The following is a 25,108-nucleotide window of genomic DNA, read 5'->3' on the forward strand; positions in this document are numbered from 1 at the left end:
TCCCTGGCAGGTAATTTAAGGACAATGATGAACAAACTCCTAATCATACAATGCAGCATCTTACTCTTTCTAGCAAACACGCGTCGCATCTGAGATTAGCCCAGTGGCTGAATCATCGCTTTCTCCCAACAAAGGCTGGATGCTGACGGAGGCAGAAAGAGTGCTGATCTGCTGCTCCACGCTTCTTGCTGAAATAAAAAGCTTAAGTATTACCGTGAATGAAAACTAGAACCACGACAGGCAGTGAAACGTTAACATTCTTTATTTTATGCATTCCTGTAGGCTGTGTAACATTACAGCTGCATGTAAGCAGACATACCTGGATCAGTATCAGCGCATATAGGAATCATGCTCCCGCAGGAATCCGTGCGCTCACGGAGCCCCCGGCTCCTGCGGCCCGTGCCACAGCCGGCCTCTCTCGGCTCCCGCAGCCCGTGCCACAGCCGGCCTCTCTCGGCTCCCGCAGCCCGTGCCACAGCCGGCCTCTCTCGGCTCCTGCGGCCCGTGCCACAGCCGGCCTCTCTCGGCTCCCGCAGCCCGTGCCACAGCCGGCCTCTCTCGGCTCCTGCGGCCCGTGCCACAGCCGGCCTCTCTCGGCTCCCGCAGCCCGTGCCACAGCCGGCCTCTCTCGGCTCCTGCAGCCCGTGCCACAGCCGGCCTCTCTCGGCTCCTGCAGCCCGTGCACAGTGAGCAGGCTCGGCCGGCGGGCCCCGAGAGCGCCGGCTCTCATTCCCGCGTGCTTACGGCGGTATTTCGCAGCTCCGGGACGCCGGCTGGGCGGCAGCGGGTGCTCGGAGGCGCGGGGAGCACCGGGCGGGCACACGGGGAGCCCCTCACGCCGCATCACCGCGCCCCGGGCCCGCCGAACCTCGCCCCCGGAGCCACCACCGCGCTCAGAGCGCGCGGAGGTTTGAACCGCGCCGGCCGCCGTACGGGGGAGGTGCCACTGCTGCTTCCGCGAGAGCTGGCCCCCGCCGCGCATGGAGGAGCTGCCCGTCGTCGTGCTCCTGCTCCTCCTCCTCTCCTTACTGCTTGTCCCGCTGGTGCTCCTGAATAGGAGGCGCCGCGGTCGGCGGACGCCTCCGTTCAGTCTCCTGGTGGTGGCCGGCTCCGGTGAGTGGGGGTTGCCGCCGGCGGGAGCGGGTGGCGCCGTAGAGCTGCCTCTCCATGTTCCTGGAACTACGAGACCCGGCACGCAGCGCGACCGGCCAGCGCAACGCCGCCACATAGCCTGGTGCATGCCGGGAGTTGTAGTCGCGGTTGCGTGTGTCAGGAGCCGGTGGCGGGGCCCCGCCACAGCAGCTCCTGTGGTGCCCCCGGGCCGGGCCGGGTGTCCTCGGGGCCGCCGCCTGCGCTTGGGTGTTTTGCTCCTGGATTTGAGTCATTGTTACGCGTTTCACCAAGTCACGCACGAAAGCACCGGAAGCACTGGTGCAGGACTGACCTGTGCAGCTGCTCGCTCTTGTGACTGGACGCTGCTGATGGCGATGCAGGGCACGGCGTTCCAGAGCCTGGCACGCCCCTTACATACGTGGCATTTTGCAATCTACCCAACCCACGTTGCTGTGATTTACTTACCAGAGTCACACGTGGATCCGTCAGAGACAAGAATGTCACCCCTTGCTAAAGGGGATGTACACATCTGCTACTCCTTTTTACCTTGTTGTCAGAGTTGGAGGGCAATTAATTTACCTCCAAAAAATTTATTTGAAAATTTGTAGTTGACAAATACAGGCCAGCTGTGATTTCAGTACCTCAGTATCCCTTTGGTTTTTGCACACCAACTAATGGAGTAATAATCCTGAGAGCTTACTGCATCTGAGTTTGACTGGCAGGTTTCTAATTCTTCTGGTCATCTTTACATCCACTAGGGCTGGCAATGTGTGTATTTTCCTTCAGTCCTCTGGAATCTAGTTAGTCTGTATTAAAAGAATACTTCCACTGTACATAAGCTTACCAGGTGAAATAATACATGTCAGTTAAGATTCATGTAATGTTCAAGCCTATTCTTTGAGACTTTTAAGTAGAAATCTCCTGCTCTTCTGTGAATGCTCAGCTGATTGCATTAAAATTTGTGAAACCTTAACAAACACCACTCAGGAGAAAATATCTCCAAACATATTTGAAAAATACCACATGAAATAGCATGGAAAGTTGGCAAAGTCTAGTGCAATGCTGCAGCATAGCTCTGCTTGTCAGTTGTTCACCAGCTATGAGTGTTTAACCTGTGCAGCAAAGGTCTCTTGGGAGCCTAGTGACACTGAACAGCAGGAGGTAGTAGGAATACACGTAGTTTGCTGGTTTTGGTCTGCAACTTCCAGCAGAGTGAAAAGCAACACACCCAGTAAACACATTATGTATTTGTGGGTGTGGTTTCATGTTGGTCTGATGCAGTCCAACAGATAAAAGGTGAGATTGCTCCACTTCACCGACACACACAATCTTCCTTCTCCCCTCCTTCCACTCTAACAATATCCCTCTAACTGCTTTTCAGGAAACTCAAATGACAAAAAATCCAAAATTAACCCAGCTGCCAAAAAGCCCAGTATGTACACGCTCCCCTTCTCTCTGGTTTAGTGCCACTTTAGCTGTGGGACACAGTGACCCTGCAGTTAGAAGGCTGTGAAGGCCCATTCAAGGGCAGTGCTCAGAGCAGTGGCTGAAGCAGGACTGTTCTGTCAGCACCCAGCAGCTACACTGCTGTGGCTGCAGGCTGACACTGCTGTGGCTGCAGGGTGACACTGCTGTGGCTGCAGGCTGACACTGCTGTGGCTGTAGGGTGACACCACTGTGGCTCTCACTGCTGTGGCTGCAGGGTGACACTGCTGTGGCTCTCACTGCTGTGACTGCAGGGTGACACTGCTGTGGTTGCAGGATGACACTGCTGTGGCTCTCACTGCTGTGGCTGCAGGGTGACACTGCTGTGGCTCTCACTGCTGTGACTGCAGGGTGACACTGCTGTGGTTGCAGGATGACACTGCTGTGGCTCTCACTGCTGTGGCTGCAGGGTGACACTGCTGTGGCTCTCACTGCTGTGACTGCAGGGTGACACTGCTGTGGCTCTCACTGCTGTGGCTGCAGGCTGACACTGCTGTGGCTGCAGGGTGACACCACTGTGGCTCTCACTGCTGTGGCTGCAGGGTGACACTGCTGCCTGGCTGGTTTCGCTGTGATGAGCTGGGGTAGCACACCCCTGCCCTGGCAGGTCACAGCACTGGGCACAGGGCAGGATCAGTGGCAGTTCTGATTCCAAGGTGCAGCTCTGAGCCAGATCCTGTCCAGCTGCATTTTGGCCTTTTTTTTTTTTTTTTGAGTGCAGTGTCACTCTGTGCCCCGTTGTTCTGCACCGTGTACAGGACATTAAACACAAACCACAGACTCCTGTGTGACCCTGGTTCAATCCCATTTCACTGGAAAACGTCCATCAATAGTGCTTCCCTGGGAGCTGAGTTCCCTCCATGTGATTTAAACAGTCTCAGCCATCCTCTAATTGAATTGTTTACTCTCAGAAGATACTTTCTCACTGGTAGTAGCAATTCTAATATGCTTTAAAATGAAAATTGACTGATTCAGCTGGAGAAATGGAAAGTTACGAAATTTTTCACATACTGACTGCAGTTTGTTTTCTTTTACAGGTGGGCACACAACAGAAATCCTGAGGTTACTTAGCTGTTTGTCAGAGTCATATTCTCCTAGACATTATGTTTTGGCAGACTCAGATAAGATGAGTGAAGCTAAAATACGTTCTTTTGAACAAAAAAGGGCTGAAACATTCCCCGAGTCCCAGGTAACTTTTTAAATACTCATGTAAAAAAAATGATCTTGACATTCTAATTCAAGGCAATTTGGTAATGATTCTTTGAAAAGACATTTATATCAGCTAGCCACTGAAATGTTACTTGTAGCTGTAAGAATGCTGGGGAAAAAATATTGCAGAGGGGTTTTTTTTTTTTAGTTTGGCATTTCCCTCAGTGACATATAGTATTTTTTGAAGGAAATTATATATATAAATATTTTATCTAGGAAAACCTTAATTTAAATTGTATTGGCTTTGTGTGTTTCTAAACTGTGTCTTGGTTGTATTTTTAAAATAAAGTATTAAATGTTTGTTTAAAAGGGATGCAAGGCCTCTGAATGTCAGTTTTCTGGCTGATGACCTGAGCAAATGCTGAACTTCTAAAACTCATGAAAAAATCATTAAAATATTTTGTTTATTTTTTTCTCAGATGTTTGCTTTATTTCAGCTCATTTGCTGTATGATTAACAGACAGCAGCATAACTGCTGACCTAAAGTGTGATCTGACATCCACTGAAATTAGTAGAAAGTATTAGTGGAATAAGTACAGTGGAAATTAATGTTTTGACTACAAAAATTTTAAGTCCTTTTGAGCAAATACAGTACATTAATTATTTGCATGGTGATGATTTCATATGGTGCACTTCCACTGTTTTCAGCAGCGCTGTTGGGACAAAAGACTGTAGGACTCAGTACCAATGATTTTCAGAATAAACCCTTTTAATGTAAGGCAACTCCTGCTAAGGAGAACCACAGGCTCGCTAAGGAATGACATTTTTGTTTACTGCAACTTTCACGTCTCATTGTGCACCAAGGCTGAATGTTTAATAAAGTGACCAGAGGTATTTCCTGTTCAGAGACTTCGTGTTGGGTAAATAGCCATTCACACAGTCATATTCACTTATCTGAAGAATATCCAACCCTAAATTATTAGATTTCTTAAAGATACATATTTTCAGTATTAAAAGGTTATGTGGTTTTCATGGCTCACTTATTTTTACTAAGCAGCTTCTCTTTTATAACCCCTCCAACTACTAACAGATCCTGTAGTTATATTTTCCCTCAACACTGAAAGCCAGAGGAGCATTTTTGGCTGCATGTGAGTTTGATGTCTGGATAACAGATGCTCATTTTCCTTTGACCATTCTCTACTGAGCAAAAGTATTTAGAGTGAAAATGAAGGATGAATTTTGGAAAGTAAATATCACATGCCTGTAACATATATTTGCTAAATTTTAAAGTGCGCTGTCACACACACATGTGTGTGTTTTGTTATTGGGGGCACTGGAGATCATCAAACATTTAAAAATTATGTCTTAGTAGCTACTTGAACCTTTGCATAAGTGAAAGGGAGAAGTCTGAATGCTTCAACACATGGTCATTCCCTTCCTCATCCTGTTAAGGAAGTACATTTTTCCAGAACTAGGGACCAGATGGAAGACAAATTGCAATAATGATGTAACAGAAAACCAGTGATGTAAGAGAAAATTAAACACACACACCTCCCACCCCTCCAAATATTTTTCTTTTTGATCTGTGGTCTAGCTCTGCTCTTACAGCTATTCAGGGCGAATGAAAGAAAGCCAGAATGAGCATCTTGCTTACAAGAAAAAAAATGCTGCACCTCAAGCCACTAAGCCTCTTAAAAAAGAACTAAAAAATGCCTCCTATGAAAAGTCTCTGGTCCTGCTATCACTGGCCTCTTTGTTCTCTGTCACTCCCCACCTGTAACCACAACTATTCCATGTGGATGCCCCAGAGCTGTTACTCAGGGAACCTTCTGTGCTCATAGAGAACCTGTTTCAGCTGCTGGCAACATGCTCTAGCAGCAGAGAGACAACTTATTGAAGAACAGGAATTCCTGTACCCCCATGATCATGTGTGAGATGAGCAACCAGATTAACTAACCTTTACATAAACCTCTTCTGACCATATGTTCTTTTCCAGTTCATGAGAGGTACTATGCTAAGAAATCTTATTTCTCATAATGAAAAATAATTATGTAAACTCAGTTTCTTTGCAAGCATTGCAGTATGTTCAGCTGAGAATATTATAATAATTCACAGCAGTTGCAGTTTTCCACGAGCTTTTCCTTGCATCCTTGCAAAACAACATTAATGAGGTAAAGGACTACATCACTGGTTTTGAAATTACATTACAGATTTGCCAGTTTGGAATATTTGTTTTCAAATTAAAAAAAAATATTCTGAGTGTATTAAAGATGTAAAGAAAAAAAGATGCGACAATATGACACCATAGTAGATAGGGGAGAAATCTTTTTCTGGTGTCAGACATATTATGCAGTATTCCAGCAAAACATACAGGATGTACCTTTGGAACACTGACAGTACTTAACGAGATGAGAGGCTGGGATTATAGAAGCATCTGGCAGTGACTTCTAAATGAACAAACAGCAACAAAACCCCCCAGTTTTGGTTTTTCATTTTAATTCCTAGGAGTTGTTTGATGCGTGGACTGAAGTCCTAACATGACATAGACACTGATGTGCAGAGTTTCCAGCATGTTTTTTGAAAAGTATAGATGAAATCAGCTTGATCTTTACTTGAACTCTCCAAGTAAATTCCTACTTTGATACTGTTTGGAGTTCTTGTCAAGTTCTGCTGAAATTATTTGGGTTTTTTAATGATGATGAAAATCACCTACAGTTTTGTTGTCAAATGCTCTTTAACACCATTCTTACAGTGAAGGTTCATCTTAATAGTTCCACTAGACCCTGATCTGCCTAAAACAACTTTATTATACCCATATTTTTTGCAGGGCTGAGTGCTACGCAAGGGTCTAAACTCCACTTAGAGCATTTCTTTTTATCACCTGAACTCCTCCAAAGCTTTGAGAAACAGAGGCAGTGATAACCAGAAACCTGTTGAATAGGGAGCAGGGGGTATGTTTATTTTTCCATATTCTGTTGTCAGAATAATGCAATCAGAGTTTCAACACCTGCAAATAAAACATAAAAAAATCCGTTTGTAACATTTACTAATGCCTTCCAGTATCACAGCTATTAAAGAAATATATCACAATGAATCAGGATAATCTCAGTCAAGAAAATTAACATTCTGCATTTAAAGTGTTGGTCTTTGTACCTTATACATTAAAAATAGTCCTAGTTCCTACTATTCAAGACGGATTTGTAGTTTGTATTTACCATACAGCTTTTGTTAACATCCTCTTTCAGGGGCACAAATCACCAGGACTAAGCTATGACAATTAGCAATGTGCACATGAAGTAACTGGGCAATTTTCAGTATTTAGAGTTTCTCACACCCCACATAAGTTATTCCAGGGTGGTGGTGAGGTGATCTGGTGTCCCATTTGAAGTGAGGTAACAACCACTATCCACACGTCAGCATCACTGAACACTGCACTGCAGCCACTACATTTGTCTTTCATTTAAACAGCCCAAAAGGTCACTGGCATCAGGAGTGCCTTGTGCCATAGCAATTATTCTTAGGTGCAGCTCCTCTCCAGTGAGGTAAAGGCACCTGCAAGGAGGGCAGGCAGCCTAACACCTGCTGCCGGGGTTTCAAGACAAAAGGAATCCCCCTTGCTTTATTAATTGGATTCCTTTTACACACCGTGAATAATCTTCATTTTGAGAAAGAACCAAGAAAGTTACTTATTTACCTATTTTTTATTTAATGATAAGATGTTCTTTTCTGTTTGTTTATACAGATATTTTGCAGTTTGAATATGCATCGGGCGTATCTTTTGAATACTCAGCGAGTACTCATTTAAAGGGGGGGTGATATTTGCTTTTACACGTTTAGCGGCACTCCGCGGACAGCAGCGAGCAGAGCCGCTGCGTTTCCTGCAGTGGAAATGCCCCGGGAGCTGCGGGAGGCCGGCGCGGTCCGAGCGCCGCCGGTGCCCACGAGGTGCCGCCCTCGCCCGCCGCTCCCGGCGCTGCGGCTGCGGCTTGCGGGGGGCTTGAGGAGCCCGAGACGGGACCGAGCAATAGCTACCGACTTCTGGTGTTTCTCTGTGCTTTGTACTTTACTGTATGCTTTTTATACACAAACGTTCCCAAACTAGACTAAGAAAAGGGGGGGAAAAAGGCTGGCAGAGATTTAATAAGAAGGAGCCACAGCATTCTCAGAAAAATAACATCTCCGCTCCTCGTGCTCTTTTCCAGTTCAGCCTTGATCGCATTCCCAGAAGCCGGGAGGTTAGACAGTCCTGGATCTCCTCTGTGGCAACAACACTATACTCCATAGTTTACTCTCTTCCTCTGACCTACAAACGGAAGCCAGATTTGGTAGGTACAGAAAATTTTAATTTATTGAGAACTTGCTCATTTGCATCATAAAAGCCCTTGGAATATGCAGACTGCATCTCATATGTATGCTTAGGTTTACAATTCACAGGAAAACTATTTTTAATTTTAAATTAAATATAGCAGCAATACATCAAGAAAGAGAGAACAGGTTGCACTGCTGGTGAATTAGAATAGCAAATACCAGTTTTCCCTCTCAAAGTTTGCAAGTACCTTCAGAGAGTCACTCCCTTGTTATGCTGGCAGAGCTAGCAAAAACAAGATTGCTGCTTCCTGATAGTATCTCTTCAGGATTGCAGCAGCACAAACTATGCCTGAAAGCCTGGTTATCCTGTTGGCTGGACTTGCTTCTAAAATGGTATGACCAGTCTGGCACAGACAGGTTCAGACCAGCACAAATATATACAGATTCAGTTCTTGTGCTTACATGGACTTTTGGGCTACAATGCATATTTATTTAGTCTTTGGCTGACTGACGCTAATTATCTCATCTAATGACAAAAAGCATCACTGCTGAAGTAGCAATTCCTCAGCACTTTAATAGCTTTTTCAAGCTGTTCAGAAAACTGCACTCTTATGCTAATTACATTTATTTTAAAATATTCCACACAGTTAAACAAGCCAGAAGCGTTCAGGGTTGTCAGATGGTAGAACTACAATGGAGAAATTCAATCAAGAAAGTTTTGTGTTAACACAAAAGGTAGTGCACTGGTCTCCTACCTTTAAGTCTTAGAATTTTGTACGAAAAGATTTGGTTACGGCTGGCTTCTTGCTAGAGTTGTTGTCATCTTGAGTCAGTAATCTAAACTTGAGGGTTTTTTAAAAGATATTAGTTTAGCAGAACTTCAACTTAATACTTTATGAGGTTTAAAATGCTTAAATGAAATATGTAAAAACTAGTGCAAAAATGTGAGTAACTATTTAGTAATCACTTTGCTACACCACTGTGTTAGTTGGTGCATTTTTTTACTTATTGCAAAAGAAATGGACTGGAAAAATCTCATTGCGTAGCTTAATAAAGGAAGCAGGAAGTTACTAATCTAATTCCATGTTTTCTGTTTACCAAAGGAATTTAAAGTGACAGAGAGATTTACACATAGAGTTATTAGAAATGGTGTTGGAGTTGATAAACTGTGATAAGCTATCAGAAGGCTAACGTTTTGAAAAACACTTGTGCTTGTAAAATTAAGGCTATGTTTTAGCAAGGCCTTTAAGCCCTTTACAGTATTTAAAGTAACCCCCGTCTCAAAATGAGATCCAAAGAGTATTTATCCATGGTTAAAGAGCTGGAGTGGAAGGCAACCCCAATTATTTTTTGTCAGGTGCTATTATCAACCAAAATAGCAGCTGGCAGAAGCATCCCTGGCATTATGGCAAATCACGTACCACTTGAAAGCTGCTTACATACTACTTGTATGTATATCTTAGTTCAAGAATTCTATAAAATATAATAACTCAGAGAGCTGCAAAGATTTTAAAACACTTTCCCAAGGAGACTGTTTCAGGGATTAAAATACCTCACATTGCCAGTGAAAAGACTGTATGGTATGTGAAGCAACTGGTAGTATTTAATTGCCTTTCCACAAAAATGTTTGTAGTCAATTGAAACTCACTCTACTCTTGGCAAAATATAATGCTTAGTAATGTAAAGAACTAGAACTAGGCTGGGACAAATGCTGGCACTCACAGGTTCATCTATAACTTTTGGCATGAAAATCAACAACCGAGTTTAGAAACAAGCACAGTATTACATCATGCTGAAAGCTTCATATTTTTAAACAGGAGAGCTCATGGGTGCTGTACATTTTCAGTCTAGACACTGGTTTTGTTTAACTGCAGGAGGGAAAGACAACCTTGCTTCTAAGTGATTTGTATGTATGAGTGATCCCCAAACCCTTACACTTGCTTTCAGGCTTGTCAGAAATATGGGTATGTATGAAGGAAGGACTGACATCTTCTGTAGGCAGCCTAAAGCTAGATAAACACAGAAGTGTTGCAGTTGTCAAGAAATGCAGGACAAGAAAGGTACTGCAAAGGGAGCCAAGAACCATTAGGTGCACAAAGGCAAGATTTGGAACAGATATGCTAATTATGCCAACCTAAGCCTCTCTGTGGAGTGCAAATAGCTGCAAAAGGGAAACAGCAAACCCAGCTGCACTGGAGTTACTTGATAAGCACTTGATATGTGCTTTACTTCATAAGCACTGTGTCCCTTTTCTATCTCACACTGATCTGGCAAAGCTTCCTGGTTTAGTTTGCCTGAGCAATCAGTTCCATCTAACCCTTCTTGAAGGTAGTAAGTTCAGAAAGAACCGAACAACTTCCAGGAGATCTTTGCTGTCTTGCAGGACTTGACCCACACTTGAAGTGGGCCTCCAGAGAGTTTAAGAAATGTAAAAGTTAGTTGAGTTGTTCAGCTTGAGATCATCTTCAGGAGGCCCATTTCTGAGTTAGGAACATCTGCACTCTGCAAAGTTAAGTCCCTTTAGAGATATTAAGCCAAGTAACAATTAAGATGTCAGAAGTGATGATTGGCTTGTGTTTCTATAGCCAAGAAATACAGAAATGTAAGTATCAGAGTGTTTTGCAGGTGAATATATGGTGAACATTTTTTATAATATCTGCCTTAGATAGGCTTCCTATACAGAGGCCTACAATTCCAGGGAAGGAAAGGCTTGTGCCAGGACACACTGCTTACACCCACCTTCCCCCAGAAAAGCTTTTAAAACCATTCATCAGCTGCAGCCACATTTAGCATGCAGCCTCAGAGATTGCAAACTCCTACCATGAAAACAGGCAGCTGGTCAGAGAAGAGAGACTTCTGTTGTCTTCATTTGAGAGAAAGGCTAAAAAGAAATTTAAAACTAGAACAAGATGTTATAAGATCTATTATCTAGAAAATGATGCAAATCCTTCTTATTTATAGAAAATTACACAAGCTGCACAGAGATTTTTTTTTCAAAGATAAAGAAAATTACTCCATCCTACATAGATCATTTGATATACAAGAAGGACTAAACTAGTGTTACATCTTTCCTTTAATATGCTTGAAGTCAGTCAGTAGATAGAAGTTCAAAGGAAACTGGTCTTCACTTCTCTTGCTGCTTACAGAACCTTTGTCTTTGGGCCAGTTTGCCAACCCTGCAACTAAGTTTTCAGGTGATCCAGCCTTTTGTCTGGATCATGATTACCCTGCTCATTCCAGTATACCTGAAATCCAAACTGAAAATGAAGGATGTGCACCTACCACACAGCAGAAGCTGCAAAACATTGTATCCAGTCCTTGTTTTCAGCCATAGATGGGTTTTGTATCTTTTAATAGAATTAAATTTCACCTACAGTTGTGCAGAAATGCTGCATAAAGCCCCATTCAGTAGCAGATTGCACATCCTGGACTCTTAGGACCAGACTTTTTTTCCTTTTCTGGAGACTCTTCTCAACAGTTCCCACTGCCTCAGGGCTCTACAGAGCCTGAAATAAGTCAATATTTTCAGATGGGTGCTATTTGGAAAAACATGGGTTAAATCAGGCTAAGAAGATGGTCCTCCCACATTAGGGCCTCCTTCCTGTGGGAAGTCTGTAGTAAGTTTACATTTGCACAGCAAGTACGTGTTCTGCTGTCAGAGAATGAAAATGAAACTTCTTTCTAGAAGCCTGAAACCTGCACAGCTTATTATGCTTGTAGCAGTCACCTCTTTTATGACTGCACATCCTATCACACATGCCTGATCCCCTGACTGGTTAAACTGACTAAGGCAGCTTCTGGTTACAGAAGTGTTTGCACAGTAAGCTAAATGAAAGGAGATCATTATTTCATTTAGCTAAGATTTTCCATTCTTTGTGCCCTGCCCAAAATGCCTTAAGTTCATAACACTCTCACAAATTACTGTGACAAATAGTAAGTTATTGTCCCTTATATCATGGTTCTAATTGGAACTTTGTGGAAAGCTACAAAATCTGGGTGGTGGCATTTTTTTCTTTATTCATTTTATAACAAGTGATCTTTGTATAATGCAATATTAGGACTATCTGCTGCATTCTTTTGTACACTGAATCTTTCCGCAGTGCTTTCAATTCTTTGGACCAGATTGACTGTATGTCTGACCTGCTAATGGTCTTCTAGGATCAAAACAGTCAAAATAAGCAAGAGTAAGAACGCTGGATTAAGAACTTCAGCAATACAAATTTTTTCATCCAAAAAAAAAACAAAGTGAAGGCATCAAAATCTAACTTCTCAGTGTGGATGGTGTTGAGCCTTATCCACCCCTCCTACCTTGTGTACTATGTGCAGCTTCCCTGCAGCCCCAATGCAGAATTACCCTGTGCCGAGTACAGATAAACATCTGAAGCTGGTTCAAAGCTTTGTTGTAGCTCTGCCCTTTCTGTGACTGCTAATTAGACTTGCCTATAGACACTCCTTTTCAGAGGGAGGACAGGAGTAGCAGTAAAGATGAACTGAGATCTTAGCTTAGATTTAAGGAGGCATTTTTAGACGTAAAAGAGTCTTAACTCATCAGCTATCAGGGTCATTATGAACATAATGAACACCCTGGTCACACTTCTATGTATGTTATAAAGCATAACAGTCTTAATAAATCTAACCACTGGTATGCAGAGACAGAGTGCCAACACCTCTAGGTTTTACACTGTGAAGATATTTTAGGTAGGTATTTGATGCACATTCTTGCTATACCAACTTCAGTTATTAGGCAGTAGCCCAAGAGATGTTTTATGAACATTTAAACATCATGTTTAGTTAACCTAAAATACTGCTTTCAACTTGAAGTTAAATGTCTGGTTAATGAAAGACACACTGAGATTTGCAATTAAAGGCTCAACTTAGGCCACTAGTAGTAACATACATGAGTATATTTGAAAGTCCTTGGAGTTAATTTCTCCTTTCAAGTAGAAGCAGGCTACTAGAATAAGCAGTATTTTTTATATGAAGAGATATAAAAATTATTTGTAAAGAGGCTCTAAAAGGTTGGATAGTATTTCTCAGTGACCAAGAGACTGTAGTCTGGTTCATATTCAGCCAAGGTGACACTGCTGAAAGCGAGCTAGTACCTAGTGTTGTAGCTAGAGATGTAGTTTGGTAACTACTATTTCATTTACTTGGCAAAGGCTTTTTACTGAATTCTTTTATGACCAACTTTTTCATCTACACTAGGTCAAATTTCCTCTACTTCCTACTAATTTGTCAGCAGCAATAAACCACATACCCACTCCATAGTAATGTAGGTAGGGAGTTAGTTTATTCTCCACCCTGTATGTGCTTTGGTAATCTTGTTCTTTTTTAACCAACCTATCCATCTCCCACAATTTCTCAAAAGACTCAATGGTTGTTTTGTTGGTCCCACTGACAGCCTGGGTGTTCATGTAATGTTTTAATAACCAACACTAACATTTTCACAGAGTTGAGCCTTAGTACCAGTCTCACAGCTGTCATTTATTGTTATTTTTAATTGATCATTCTGTGCTTCTCATTTTACACTTGGCAGTTAGGCTGGGGAGTATGCTGATGGAAACTACCACTCCAAAGACCTTTTAATCCCAATGACAGACCTGTCACCTGGCATACAGGGGCAGTTAGGTATGGTGCCTAATGTTAGACTCCTTGGAAAAAATTAAAGCCTACATGTTTCTTTAGGCATCCAAATGAACCTTCCTGATGAAGCTGTTGCCTAACTTCTGGCACTCTTAATGACCCCAGTCATATCTTCTCTTTTCATCAGTAAAGCCCTTGGGCATACCCACAAGCAGACCTGAGCTGTTTTAGGTCTTTACAGTGTCAAATAGCCACATGCATAGCTAAACTCTGCTGAAATCCAGGGGCTGGGAGCTTCCCTCACTGCTTTGTATTCAGAGGCTGATGCAAATCACATCAGCTGGGCCTCTTCCCTTGTCTCTTGCCCCTGATTACAGTGGGTTGGTAGCCCTGGGTCAGGCCTAGAAGGCAGAAGTGATAATGCCTAATGCTGTTACGATTAAAATCTTGCATCTAGTTCCTAGTGGTTTTGCAGAAGCTCTCCTTTTTCCCATAGAAAAATCCACTAGGTAGGAATTTTTTCTCTGTCCCCAAACCTTTAGAAAGTGAGAGCTGCATAAAAGGTGATGCTTCCCAATCCATTTCATTCTATGATGAAAGAAATACACAGAAACAAACAGAAGCCCAGCTGTGTAGTGTACTAATTTAGAGTCCTTGCTCTTCCACTTCTCTCTTCCCCACTCTGGCATTCACTAATCTTATTTATCCTGGTTAGGTAATCTGCCTGTAGGACCGCACATGTCTCCACTTGTTTTGAAGAGCACCTCACTTTCTGGCTGTATTGTATGATAACAACAGCTACTGTACCAGTGAGACTCAGAGGTGAGCAAGGAAGGTTTTCATGGCAGTGCTACAACCTACACTTGCTGACCGCCTGAACACAAGCTGTTGCTGTAGGACACTATAACTCCCTTCTTGCACCCCTGATGATTCAAGTGATTTAGACAGCAGAGGATAAAAGTGTACCCAGGTGTAATTCAGTTCCACCTTAATTACCTGATTTACATCAGACTACACAGCTAATTTTGGCTTTTTTTTTGTCCTGCCTTGCATTCTGTAGGTAAGTTCAAACAGAAAATAGGGTGTGAAGTTTTAGCTGATTTTATATGCAGGTGGTGGAGAAAAGTTAACTGGATAAGATCTTCACTCTTCAAAAAGAATAAACCAGTAGGTAGTTTAATGATCTTTCTATTGTGCAAACAGAACCTGAAATTCTTCTTTCTCCCCATCAATAACAATAATAAGGAATTGTTGAAAAAGGTTCCTGCCTTTTTTAAACTGTAAAAAGTATTAACAATTCTAAGTTAATTTTTCTCAGTGTTCAAAACTTGAATTTTCAGATATACTAAAGAGCAAAAGCTTCCATAAGAACACTCCCTCTCAACATACTTAAGTATTTGAGTGTAAAGTTTTTGAAATAGTAATATATTAAAACCAAGCAAAAGCTGATGAGCTCATGAGATGCTGTAATTTACATAGCAGAATACAAATGAATTCACTGCAGATTCTCACTTCTTGTGCCACAGAAACAACCACCTCCCCCATCAAAACAAAAACCACACAAACAAAAGAATTCATTATTTCTATAACATAGGAATATCTAATAAGTTTTTCCAACATTGTTAAAAGGTAGGTATTGCATAGCAGTTAAAAGGTAGGACTTGCATAGATAGGGATCATTCAGTTAACCCAGCTTTAGTCCATTTTGTATCACTCCATTTGCCTTTGCCTCTTTTGGTTGTCTACCACCACCACCTCCTATTTCCTCAGTCTTATCTCCAAGTGTTCAGCTCTGTGGAGTAGGGAGCATTACCAGAACAAAGGAGGCCCAAGCAGTCCTACAGGTACTCCAGGAGGCAGCTCCATGCCTGGCAAGCAGCACAGCCTTCAGTGCACAAATGCACATTCCCACAGCACCATCCTCCCCAGCGAGCAGAGCAGTTTTTCTACTCTTGACCAGGTGACAAAAGGCCAATCTCTGCAGAGATCGTTAAGGAGAACAGCAGGTGTTGCCAGTCTCCTATGCAAAGCAAATTGCAAATTAGTTTTCCACTTTCTACTAAATTGAGGGGGACTCTCATTGTCCTCCTTTTGATTGTTGTACTTTGTTTGGGGACATAAGTAGTACTTAAACACTTGCTCTTTAAAAGATACACAGCAATTGTATGTTTATGTACTTATGAGAAAAACTGGAAGTTTACTGCTTTAGTCATTTTTGCTTTGACCAGTGACATTTAATCCCAGTGAAGCTGCAAGCTCTGCTTTCAGTGTTTTCCCTGGTAAATGTCACTGCTACAGTGCTGCTTTCACCAACTCTAAAGTAGCTTTTATCAGCAGTGGTGCCATGTGCCAGTGTTCCCAGTGTTCCCAGACTGCTGGCTTAGCTTACTTTCTTTCAACAGCTGTGGAAAGTATCTGAAACACAAAGACAAGAACTATTGCATTTTTATATAAAAGTGATTAATAGGAAATTAGATTTATAGAGTTGCTGAAGGTAAATGTTGTGTTCTGATCCTTTACTTTTAAACCTCCATTAATATAGAGCTTGATTTATTTTACTGTTTGGAATTTGGTTAGATTGAATTTTAGTATGTAGGACTTAGTTTATAGACCTAGCTGTGAGCCCGGGCAGTCAGTGAGCCAATTTAACAGTGAGCTGGACATTTCTTTGCATTCCAGGTGCATATGAATGGTGTAGAGAGACCTGTAGCACTGGCTTCTGGAACAATCCCTTACAGCTTCTTGGCAACAAAGTAGGAACCCCCAGTGACCAGGAAAGTCCTTGGACAATTGCAGCTCAAGAGGTCACAAAAGTGACACAAAAAATTGTCTTTGCCCCCCCTTTCTGCTGCCTCATTAAGGAAGGCTGAACTCAGAGGTTTTCAGAGACATACATATATCATGCAACAGAAATGTTCTACAGGCAGAACAGCTAAAATAAATGGATCCTGAGGGAAAGAGATAATTGTAAATAGATGCTTGAGGGAAACACCCTCGACAGCTGCTTGACCTTATAGAAGGCCTGGTCCCTTCCTGTCCAGTAGATGCCTGCCTCTTTCCCAGAGCATCCTGGAGATTGCCATGGGCTTCACTGGGAGATACTGGTATTCTGTTGTGGGGAAAAGCAAAAGCCTTGGTCTTTTCAAGGTGTAAGATATCAATCTCCAGAATTTACTTTTGAATAGTGCTCTGAAATTCACTAGTAGGACTGTTCATCTTCTCATCTTTGAGGAAGGCTGCAGGTGATTCAGTTCCCTTTCCAGTTTGTGTACAGGCAGGAACAGCAGCATATCTACCTTACACCTTCTGCAATGATTCCTCTTCTTTATAATGTACCTATTTGTTTTCTCAGAAGTTTCCCCTGTACATCATACACTTGAAGAGTGTATGATGTTGGACTCCAAGCAGAAGGACCACTGGTCTCCCTTTCTGCTGGCAGTGTGAGAGGGAGTAAATAGGACTGGTTAGACCAGATTTTTGGAGAGGAATTGCCACTGCAACAACACCAGTTCTAAGCAGGACATGTCTGTAGACACGTACTGAAGGTTAACTGAAGGTTAATTTTTAGTTCTGACTTACAGATCACAGCCACCAGTTGAGATAGAGATCTGTTTGTGGGCTTCAGCAGGTTTATAACAGTCTTTTTCGTGGCCAGTTCCTAAATCCAAGCATTTTGGGATAGGATAATCTATAATCCGAGTATTATATAAGCATTTTGCATACAGAATTCCTATAGAGCCACATCTGCTTTGTCTTGTTTGAACTCATGTGTGTGGAAGGGGAAAGAGCAGAGGACATGAGTTATGATCAGACCATGTTTTTTTTAAAGATGCCAAGTCCATAATTTTCCTGATCCTTTTCCTGCATGCAAGTATTTTTCAGTGGATCAAAGGGCATCTGAGAGGCAGCTTACAAATTATAAACAGTCAGAACTAAACTAAACTAAAAGTTTGAACTGAATGCATCATATCAAAACCTGAATATAGGAGAGGTATTTTATTATGATTTTAATTGTGATTGCTGCCTTTCTGTTTTGTACCTCAGCAAAGTAATAACAGCAGCTCAGTGTGGCCTTCAGAGCTACACAGAGATTCACAAATGGACCCATTTACTGTTATTTCATTTCATGATCTTTTGTGAGTACACTTAGTTTGGAATTCATTGTGGCATTTACCTCTGTGTGTGCATCTAGAAACAAGAGTACCAAAATACCAAAAGGACTGGAGCTGCTGGCCAGGCTTAATAAAGGGGAGAAGTAGGATGAATTCTATGGCTTGATAAAGACAATGGTTTGTAAAAATTCAGCTTTTTCTAAAACCTGTTCCACAGTTCTCAACTTCTGGGCTCACTAGAATATTAGAATGGCTACCTGACCTAAATCATATCCACGACTGGTACATTTTGTGTCAGACTGTGGAAAGTAAGGGACCAATGTTTGAGCTTTCATAGTAGATGGAGGCTAAAAGAGTGCAGAGCCATTCAAGAAGCAAGACAGCTGGAAGGGTGCCTGAGAACAGGGATGCAAAGAGAGATGAACACCAGTGATCACAAAAAAACCTGAGGATGGGTGGGAGACATGTCAGAGGAGTGGGTAGAGTACAGACAAACTGATGAGAAATGATGGCATTGGGGATAGGACAGGGAGAGGATGGCGATAGAATGGAGAAAGGGCTGGGGAGCAGTGAAGAAAGACAATATGTGTACTCCAGGTAGCTCTGCTAAGGGAGGGGGAAAGTGGAGTTTCTCTTCAGCAGTGGTGCACATTTTTGTCTGTTCCCTTAAAGCTAAATTTTGAATAGGAAATCAGTAGTTAGACTGTATATTCAACTCACAAAAATAGTAAGTAGTAAATAATCTTTTGGGACTTTAGGTGCTTCTTATGCACTTATCTGAAACAGCCCAGCTTCTGCAGGGATGCTGGTGGGTTTTGCCTGCAGACACAGGACAACAAATTGTTGCCTATGCCTACATTTAGACTACAGAAACAAATGTTATTACAAATAGAGATACCTAAACATGCCTTAAGTTACATGTCAGTAGCATATACCACCACTACAGCCAACATTCATGCAAATTAATCAGTCTTTCCAGGAAATACGGCAATATGCATTATTTAGTTTACAGATATGGAAAAGTTTCTTTGAAATGCAAAAGGGCAGCATGTGTGGTTGGTTTATGTCCTTACTCACCAAGCCAAATTATAAAAATCAGATCTTCATTCTCAGTAGATTGTAGAATAGGATATAAGGTCCCAGTGTGGATATGCTTGAAATCAGGTTCAGCAGAAGGTTTGAAACCAGAATATTCTTCTCTGATTTCAAAATTCTAGGATGTAAAGATGATGTGTGCAGCTTCTGAGCTATATAATACAAAAATAATCCAAAACAAGTACATTGTTGCAAGTTTTAAATTCGAGTATCTGTGGATGTTGACACCCTAAAATTTCAAGATTAAAACTGCATACAGCACATTACTTGTAAGGGACTCTGAGAAAACATCAGCCAAGTCTTGTATTAATAAATAGTTCAATTAAGATCAACAATAAAATCAGAACATTTTTAGAAACAGCATTACAGTCTATTGATTCTGGTCAGAAAACACAGCATTACAGTCATCACATCCCAAAGCTGTATTTCTGGGGCTATAATCAAGGCAAAGAAAAGGTGAGAGAATTTGGAACTCTGTAGCAACAAATCCTTTGCTGCTTTTAGCTGAGGCAGGGTGCTGCCAACCAGATTATCAGTGGGATCTTGCCATGAAGCAGGAAAGGAAATGTCCTGAACTAATTGTTACAGCCCTGAAGCAGAAATTCAAAATTTTCCCCCACCAATATAATATCTTTCACAAGCTGGTGAACTTGGAACAAAAAAAAAAAAGTGAGTTTATGGGGTATAGGGCCATGATTTTATAAAAGAACTCTTTATTTCCATGTAACCCCAGCTGTGCAGAAAAGTGCTGATTACATGGTAGTATTTAAGTTTAGTAAGAAATTTCTTGCCTGAAATCAATTTTGATACCAAGTAAAGTGCCTAATATACCCTGGTTTAAACCTTTTACTTTTAAGCAATCTGTTTTTCAGTTGAACAATGTCTAAAATTAAAAGAGTACTGTCTTTTATTGTTAACATTTATAAGTGAATTTGAGATCTCTGCTCGAAGGACATGACATGTTTTTACCACAACAGCTTCCTTCTGTATGCTTTTAACTGTCTCCTACTGTTTATTAAAAATAAAAAATAAAATCTAGTCACACATATCAGCTAATAGATTCTTGTGAAGGTCCTAATTCATCGGCACGTTTTTGATGAACTCTTTAAGTGTTTTGCTGACTTAAGCCAAGGTTCAAGAGGTTTATAACTGGATCCCGGGTTTACTCCTAATTAAATTTCTTTGGTTTTATTATGTGCACAGATTTAATGACTGATACAACACAAAGCTGTGACTGAGAGTGGAAGTTGTTTTAGTTATATACCCACAGGTCAAGGAATTGTAAACTTTTCCTCCACAGAAATAACTGTGCCATTTCAGAGGTCGTTTCCTCCTTCATAACATGTACAAAAATATGGTATTTTTGTAAAGAAATATGGTATTTTGAATATGGTATTATGTGGTACTTTGAAATAATGTATTTTGTTTGCCCCTCCTATTTTTTCATGGTCGCCTGCTTTTTCTGGGTTTTTAAAAATATTTTTGAAATATATGTTTTGTTTAATGTTAAATGAACATACACTTAATTCTTTACTGTATGAAAGAAACTCATTACTTACTTTTGTAATGTGTTTCATCTCTTTTAGATATTGTGCAATGGACCAGGAACATGTGTTCCTGTCTGTTTATCTGCTTTTCTTCTTGGCCTTCTACGAATAAAGAGAACGATCATTGTGTATGTAGAGAGCATCTGCCGTGTGGAAACTTTATCCTTGTCTGGAAAGATTCTTTACTACTTTTCTGATTATTTCATTGTTCAGTGGCCTGATCTAAAGAAAAAATATCCCAAGTCAGTATATCTTGGTCGAATAGTGTAACAGAAGACAAACTAAACTTTACCTGAAATAGACTCTACAAGCTCCTCACTTGCATTCCTGTAGTAATTTATTTTCAAGAATTCCTGATACTAAATTAGGCTGCTACTTAAAAATGAGACAATAAAGATTTCTCTACATTTAAGTAAAATTTGTGTATATTTGTATTTATTGCTACCATGTAGGTCTGTTTGCCAATAACTCATAGTGGCTCTAAATCTATCCTGTCTCTGTTTTCATCTAGTTTTTCTGCTATGTGAATGGTATTTTTTGTCTACAAATAAATATGGGAATTTGTATGAATGTAACATTTCCTGTAAGGAAACTTTGTGTCATTTCTAAAATTGTAAGCAACAAAGTCTTTTTCTAGGACAACAGATTTTATTTCCTTTATGCTAGTGGTGAAGTCCCTTGTGAATCCTTAGAGTATAAAGGAAACAGTTATATTAAGTTGGCTTCAAGACAGTTTGTACTTTACAGTCTTCCAAAACCCCCAGAGCATTAAACCAGTATCATTTTTCCTCTGGTCTTGTCAAAGCTGCCCTTATAATCTGTTGTGCACCTTTTGAAAATTGCTTCTCACTTCTTAAGATGAATAAAAAGGTGACAAGTGTCATGCTACAGGCACAATACTTACCCATTTAAGAAGACTTTCTTCAAAGCTTATGTGCAAAAAGCCTTACTGAATCTACATCAAACAGAGCAAAACTGTCAGGTGGGGAAATTGAACTGGTTCAAGCTCTGAAATAGAGAAAAAAAAAAAAAAAACAGTAATAAGGGAAATAACAGCGTTTCCCTCTTTTCCTGATACAGTGCATTTGACTTCAAGTATATCCCCTTTTCTCATTTTAAGCACCTTACTTTGAACAGTAAGGTGCATATGCACTTAAGACTTTGCCATGGAAAATGGTATCCTGTACATCGGAACAACTTTTAAAAGGTATCTTGTTGGCAGTAAGTGTTTGAAAGCATACTCCAGCATTTCACATTTATCTGGCAAAGCGTAATTCTACAACTATCCCACGTATAAAGCAATGTAAACACATCTGTCATCTGTACACACACAGAGCTCTGTGGCTGGCTGCAGAAACATAAACAAAAAAGCTCAAAGAAGAGCAGAAATGCCCTCCAGAGTGCACAGCCTGACTCTGGTGAAGCCCAAGCAGCTCCTCACGCTGCCACACGAGGAGACTCTGGGAAGGCTTTTCCTCAGCATCAGATGTCAAAACATTGCAGCAGCTATTCTGGTAGGGAATAGGGGGTGGAATTTAACTCAACAGAAACAATGGTTCCTGCTGTTAGCAAACAAAGGTCCAGAGGAATAGGCTGCTTCATGCAGAAAAACATTAGAAATCATCAGAAAACCTTGCTGTCACGATATTGCAAGGTCCTGTGGGGAAGCCAGCTGTTACAACCTGTCCAACAGGCTTAATAATCCTCAGCGTGAGTCCCTTGATGTGCTCACATGTGAGAACAGGGAGTTTTGTGGGTTCTAACCAAGATTATGTCTGAAATTAAAGAGCAGTTAATAAGTTAAGGCTATGTGAGAAGGACTTTGTGCAGCACATACCGAGGTCCTTAAAAATGACTTGGTTGAAGTAAATCTAATGTGTCCAAGGGCTTTTTTCCCCTGAACCGGAGTGAAGACTAGCTTATCATGACTTTCTGCACAGTTGCAGATAGTTTGATAAGTTGGAGATACACTGGACTCTATTATGGCTAATGGTAGTTTATTTTAGATCAGTGTTTTATGTTTTGCAAGGGAATTAGAGAAGAGGGGAAGAGGACAGAGGCAGCCTCTTCCTCTGCTCTGGGTAAGGGGCAACAGCACAGGCTCAGTGTGCTGGGCTTTAGAAAAGCCGGGAGGAGCAGGGCACTGAAGGCTGCCATGGCTGCAGCACAGCCCGTGGCAGAGCGATGTGCTGGGCTTTAGAGAAGCCAGGGGGGAGCAGGGCAGTGAAGGCTGCCATGGCTGCAGCCCAGCCCGTGGCAGAGCGATGTGCTGGGCTTTAGAGAAGCCAGGGGGGAGCAGGGCACTGAAGGCTGCCATGGCTGCAGCCCAGCCCGTGGCCCAGCAGCGAGGCCGAGGCCTGCCCCGAGCACAGCCAGGCCGCGCTGCCTCTGTTCTGAGCAGAGCAGGAGCAGCCCTGGAGGCCTCGCCCTGCTCGGGGTTTTTACCTCAGCAAAAGCATCCCTGGCTGCTCCGTTACTCCCTCAGAGCCCTGCCCAGGGCAGGATTTGGGGTTTTGGTGTGCTTCCCAACTGCGGGTTCATAAACTTTTGAGTGTGCCTTTGAACGCTGTGGAGTTCCAGGAATTTTTTTCACGTGTCACCTGCATGGCAATGACTACTGCTAAAAGAAAGAACTTGCCTGTTCAGACTTGTCACCTCCCATGTAAACACTCTGAAGGTAACAGTAGATTTCTTCACAAGAGGCTGTCCTGAAAAACTGAATTGCTCCAGGCCATCTGATGTAGAGGAGTCTCCTTTTCAAGGATTTGGGAAGACTTTTCACACTTTTCTTCCCTGGCTGTCTTCTGGGGGAGCAAGGTCAAGAATATCTCAGCCTATGTTCCCCCAACAGCATGTTCTTTACTCTGGTAAACCTGGGAAACACGGGTTAAGATAGCACATATCAAGTGGTTTTTAATGCAGATTGTTGGCAATGAGGGTGTGGGATGGTACCCATTCCCTGGGACTGCTGTTTTCCTAACTGGCTCAAGTGCCTACTTGAGTTAAGGACATTTACTTTTCAGCAGTTTATAATTAGTTCTGCCAAGTGAAAACTTGGATTAGAAATGACCCAGAAGTCTCCAGAGTTGAAGCAGGTAAAACTGAAATGGGAAGATCACAACCTAACTGACCAAAGTCTTCAACAAAACTCTGCATTTACAGTCATAGGAGATAGTTCAGAAAAAAAGACTTCTGGCTCAAATTCTCTTAAAGGAAGTTTCATTATCAACCAGAGTGACTTTTCCTTGAGAAGATTATCTCAAATAACTGCTAGTTCTCTCCAAAAGCACAGTGGAGCTGAAGTAAACTAGCATTTTGTTATTGAGAAGTTCTTTCTTATCTTTTGTTTTTAGAAGGTGGGTACAACCAAACAGTCTCTTGTTCTAGGGGAAAACTAAATTTTTCCTCTCCCAGAACAGAACAGAAAACAGCCCTCCCAAGGTCTAGCTAAAGACTTAAAGGTCACTGACTGGATTCCTTAAATTTAGATTCTTGGAGTTTCCTACGTCTCATTTTTTCTCTTAAACATTAATATTATGGCAAACACATTTGCATTACATACAAGAAATGTTTGATGTGAAATACATTACCTCTTTTTCTCCATCTCCAAAAGAGGAAACCGTAATATCTTAGAGATTTGAAGCAAAATGAGGAAGAAATATATTCTTAAGGAAAACAAGTATGACTTTATGGAAATATCATCATCAAAATTGGCAAAGATTTTCAAAGAGAACAGAAGGCATCCAGAAACTCATTCTCTGAGTCCTAGCATGGAAGCCAAATTCTAAATTAATTTTCTTTATCAGATTGTTTTATCTAGATATGCACTAGCTGACAAATATTAAATATTCAGTTACTTTACTTTGTTTAGTGCCAAGTGGAACCATCCAATTGAAGATATTTTTGCCCCACACTTCAGGAAAAAGCAAAAAAGATTCACTGACACCATTTCTCTCTAGCAACTGTATCTCTTACATCTTCTTAGTGGAAATGAAGGGTTCTAACAGACCCTTGGGAGATGTCTCCATGGTTGTTCAAACACATTGCACACAGAGTGCTTGTGTCTCCTTCAAATCATGTTTATGTTGCCTTTGCAGGGGGTTTGAGGAAGAAGCTGCCTGGCTCTCAGTGCTCTGCCAGGCCTCTCCTTTGGCTGGCCCATGTGCTGTGCCAAAAACTCCTGCTTGTTCCAGGAGCTGGGTGAGGATCTAGGAAAGTAAGAACTGAGCCCTCAGGCTGCTCACAGCACAAACTGAGCCCTAGACCTTTCTGAAACTTGAATTTGACTTTTTCCAAAGACCATACTTCCTGATAGCATAATGGTAGTCTCATGACCAGTATTGTTGAAATCAATAGGAAGTACTCAGAGGCAGAGGTCATCTTGCATAAGCTTCTTGGTAAGAACCAGAATTTTGCACAAGAATTCAGGAAAACCAATAGCTCTCACAGTAAGAGCTTTGGACATTTTTCTTCTCGTTGCTGTTTCATGCTGCAGTGGCAATGGAGAAGGAATTAAAAAAGGCCTATGATACATGAAGATGGACCTTTGTTGACATATTTATTTCAGCTCAGGTCACTATTTTGCAGGTATAAAACTTCTCTTTTAGAATTTCTTGTATCTATTTTACTCCCTTGCCCCAAAAAAATTAACATGTTTTATAATCCGGTTCATGAACTAATCAGACATAAATATGCATGCAACAGAAATAAGCACTC

General features: G+C 41.6%; 1 protein-coding gene and 2 long non-coding RNA genes across 3 annotated transcripts; 1 reads left to right on the plus strand and 2 right to left on the minus strand.

Moving 5' to 3' along the window:
- The first annotated feature begins 980 nt into the window (after positions 1–980).
- Positions 981–20,967, plus strand: ALG14 (ALG14 UDP-N-acetylglucosaminyltransferase subunit). The gene is made up of 4 exons (XM_053985749.1): positions 981–1,113; positions 3,636–3,787; positions 7,950–8,072; positions 20,432–20,967. Exons 1-4 carry the CDS (start codon positions 981–983, stop codon positions 20,660–20,662), a joined length of 639 nt encoding a protein of 212 aa, XP_053841724.1. The 3' UTR covers positions 20,663–20,967.
- On the minus strand, positions 6,677–9,051 carry LOC128811827 (uncharacterized). The gene is made up of 2 exons (XR_008438491.1): positions 8,811–9,051; positions 6,677–6,754 (listed from the first exon to the last, which is right to left on the minus strand). It is a non-coding gene; the product is annotated as an uncharacterized LOC128811827 (long non-coding RNA).
- On the minus strand, positions 14,884–20,493 carry LOC128811826 (uncharacterized). Its single transcript, XR_008438490.1, has 3 exons — positions 20,405–20,493; positions 18,828–18,997; positions 14,884–16,053 (listed from the first exon to the last, which is right to left on the minus strand). It is a non-coding gene; the product is annotated as an uncharacterized LOC128811826 (long non-coding RNA).
- Positions 20,968–25,108: the final 4,141 nt, after the last annotated feature.

Source organism: Vidua macroura, chromosome 9 (assembly GCF_024509145.1).
Source record: "Vidua macroura isolate BioBank_ID:100142 chromosome 9, ASM2450914v1, whole genome shotgun sequence".
Lineage (NCBI taxonomy): Eukaryota > Metazoa > Chordata > Aves > Passeriformes > Viduidae > Vidua > Vidua macroura.

Excerpts from the sequence above, each read along its gene's own strand:
- ALG14 (XM_053985749.1), top strand. The coding sequence starts at position 981 with ATGGAGGAGCTGCCCGTCGTCGTGCTCCTGCTCCTCCTCCTCTCCTTA. Across the intron at positions 1,114-3,635 it reads CCTGGTGGTGGCCGGCTCCG|GTGGGCACACAACAGAAATC; the intron begins GTGAGTGGGGGT and ends TTTCTTTTACAG. Across the intron at positions 8,073-20,431 it reads ACAAACGGAAGCCAGATTTG|ATATTGTGCAATGGACCAGG; the intron begins GTAGGTACAGAA and ends CATCTCTTTTAG.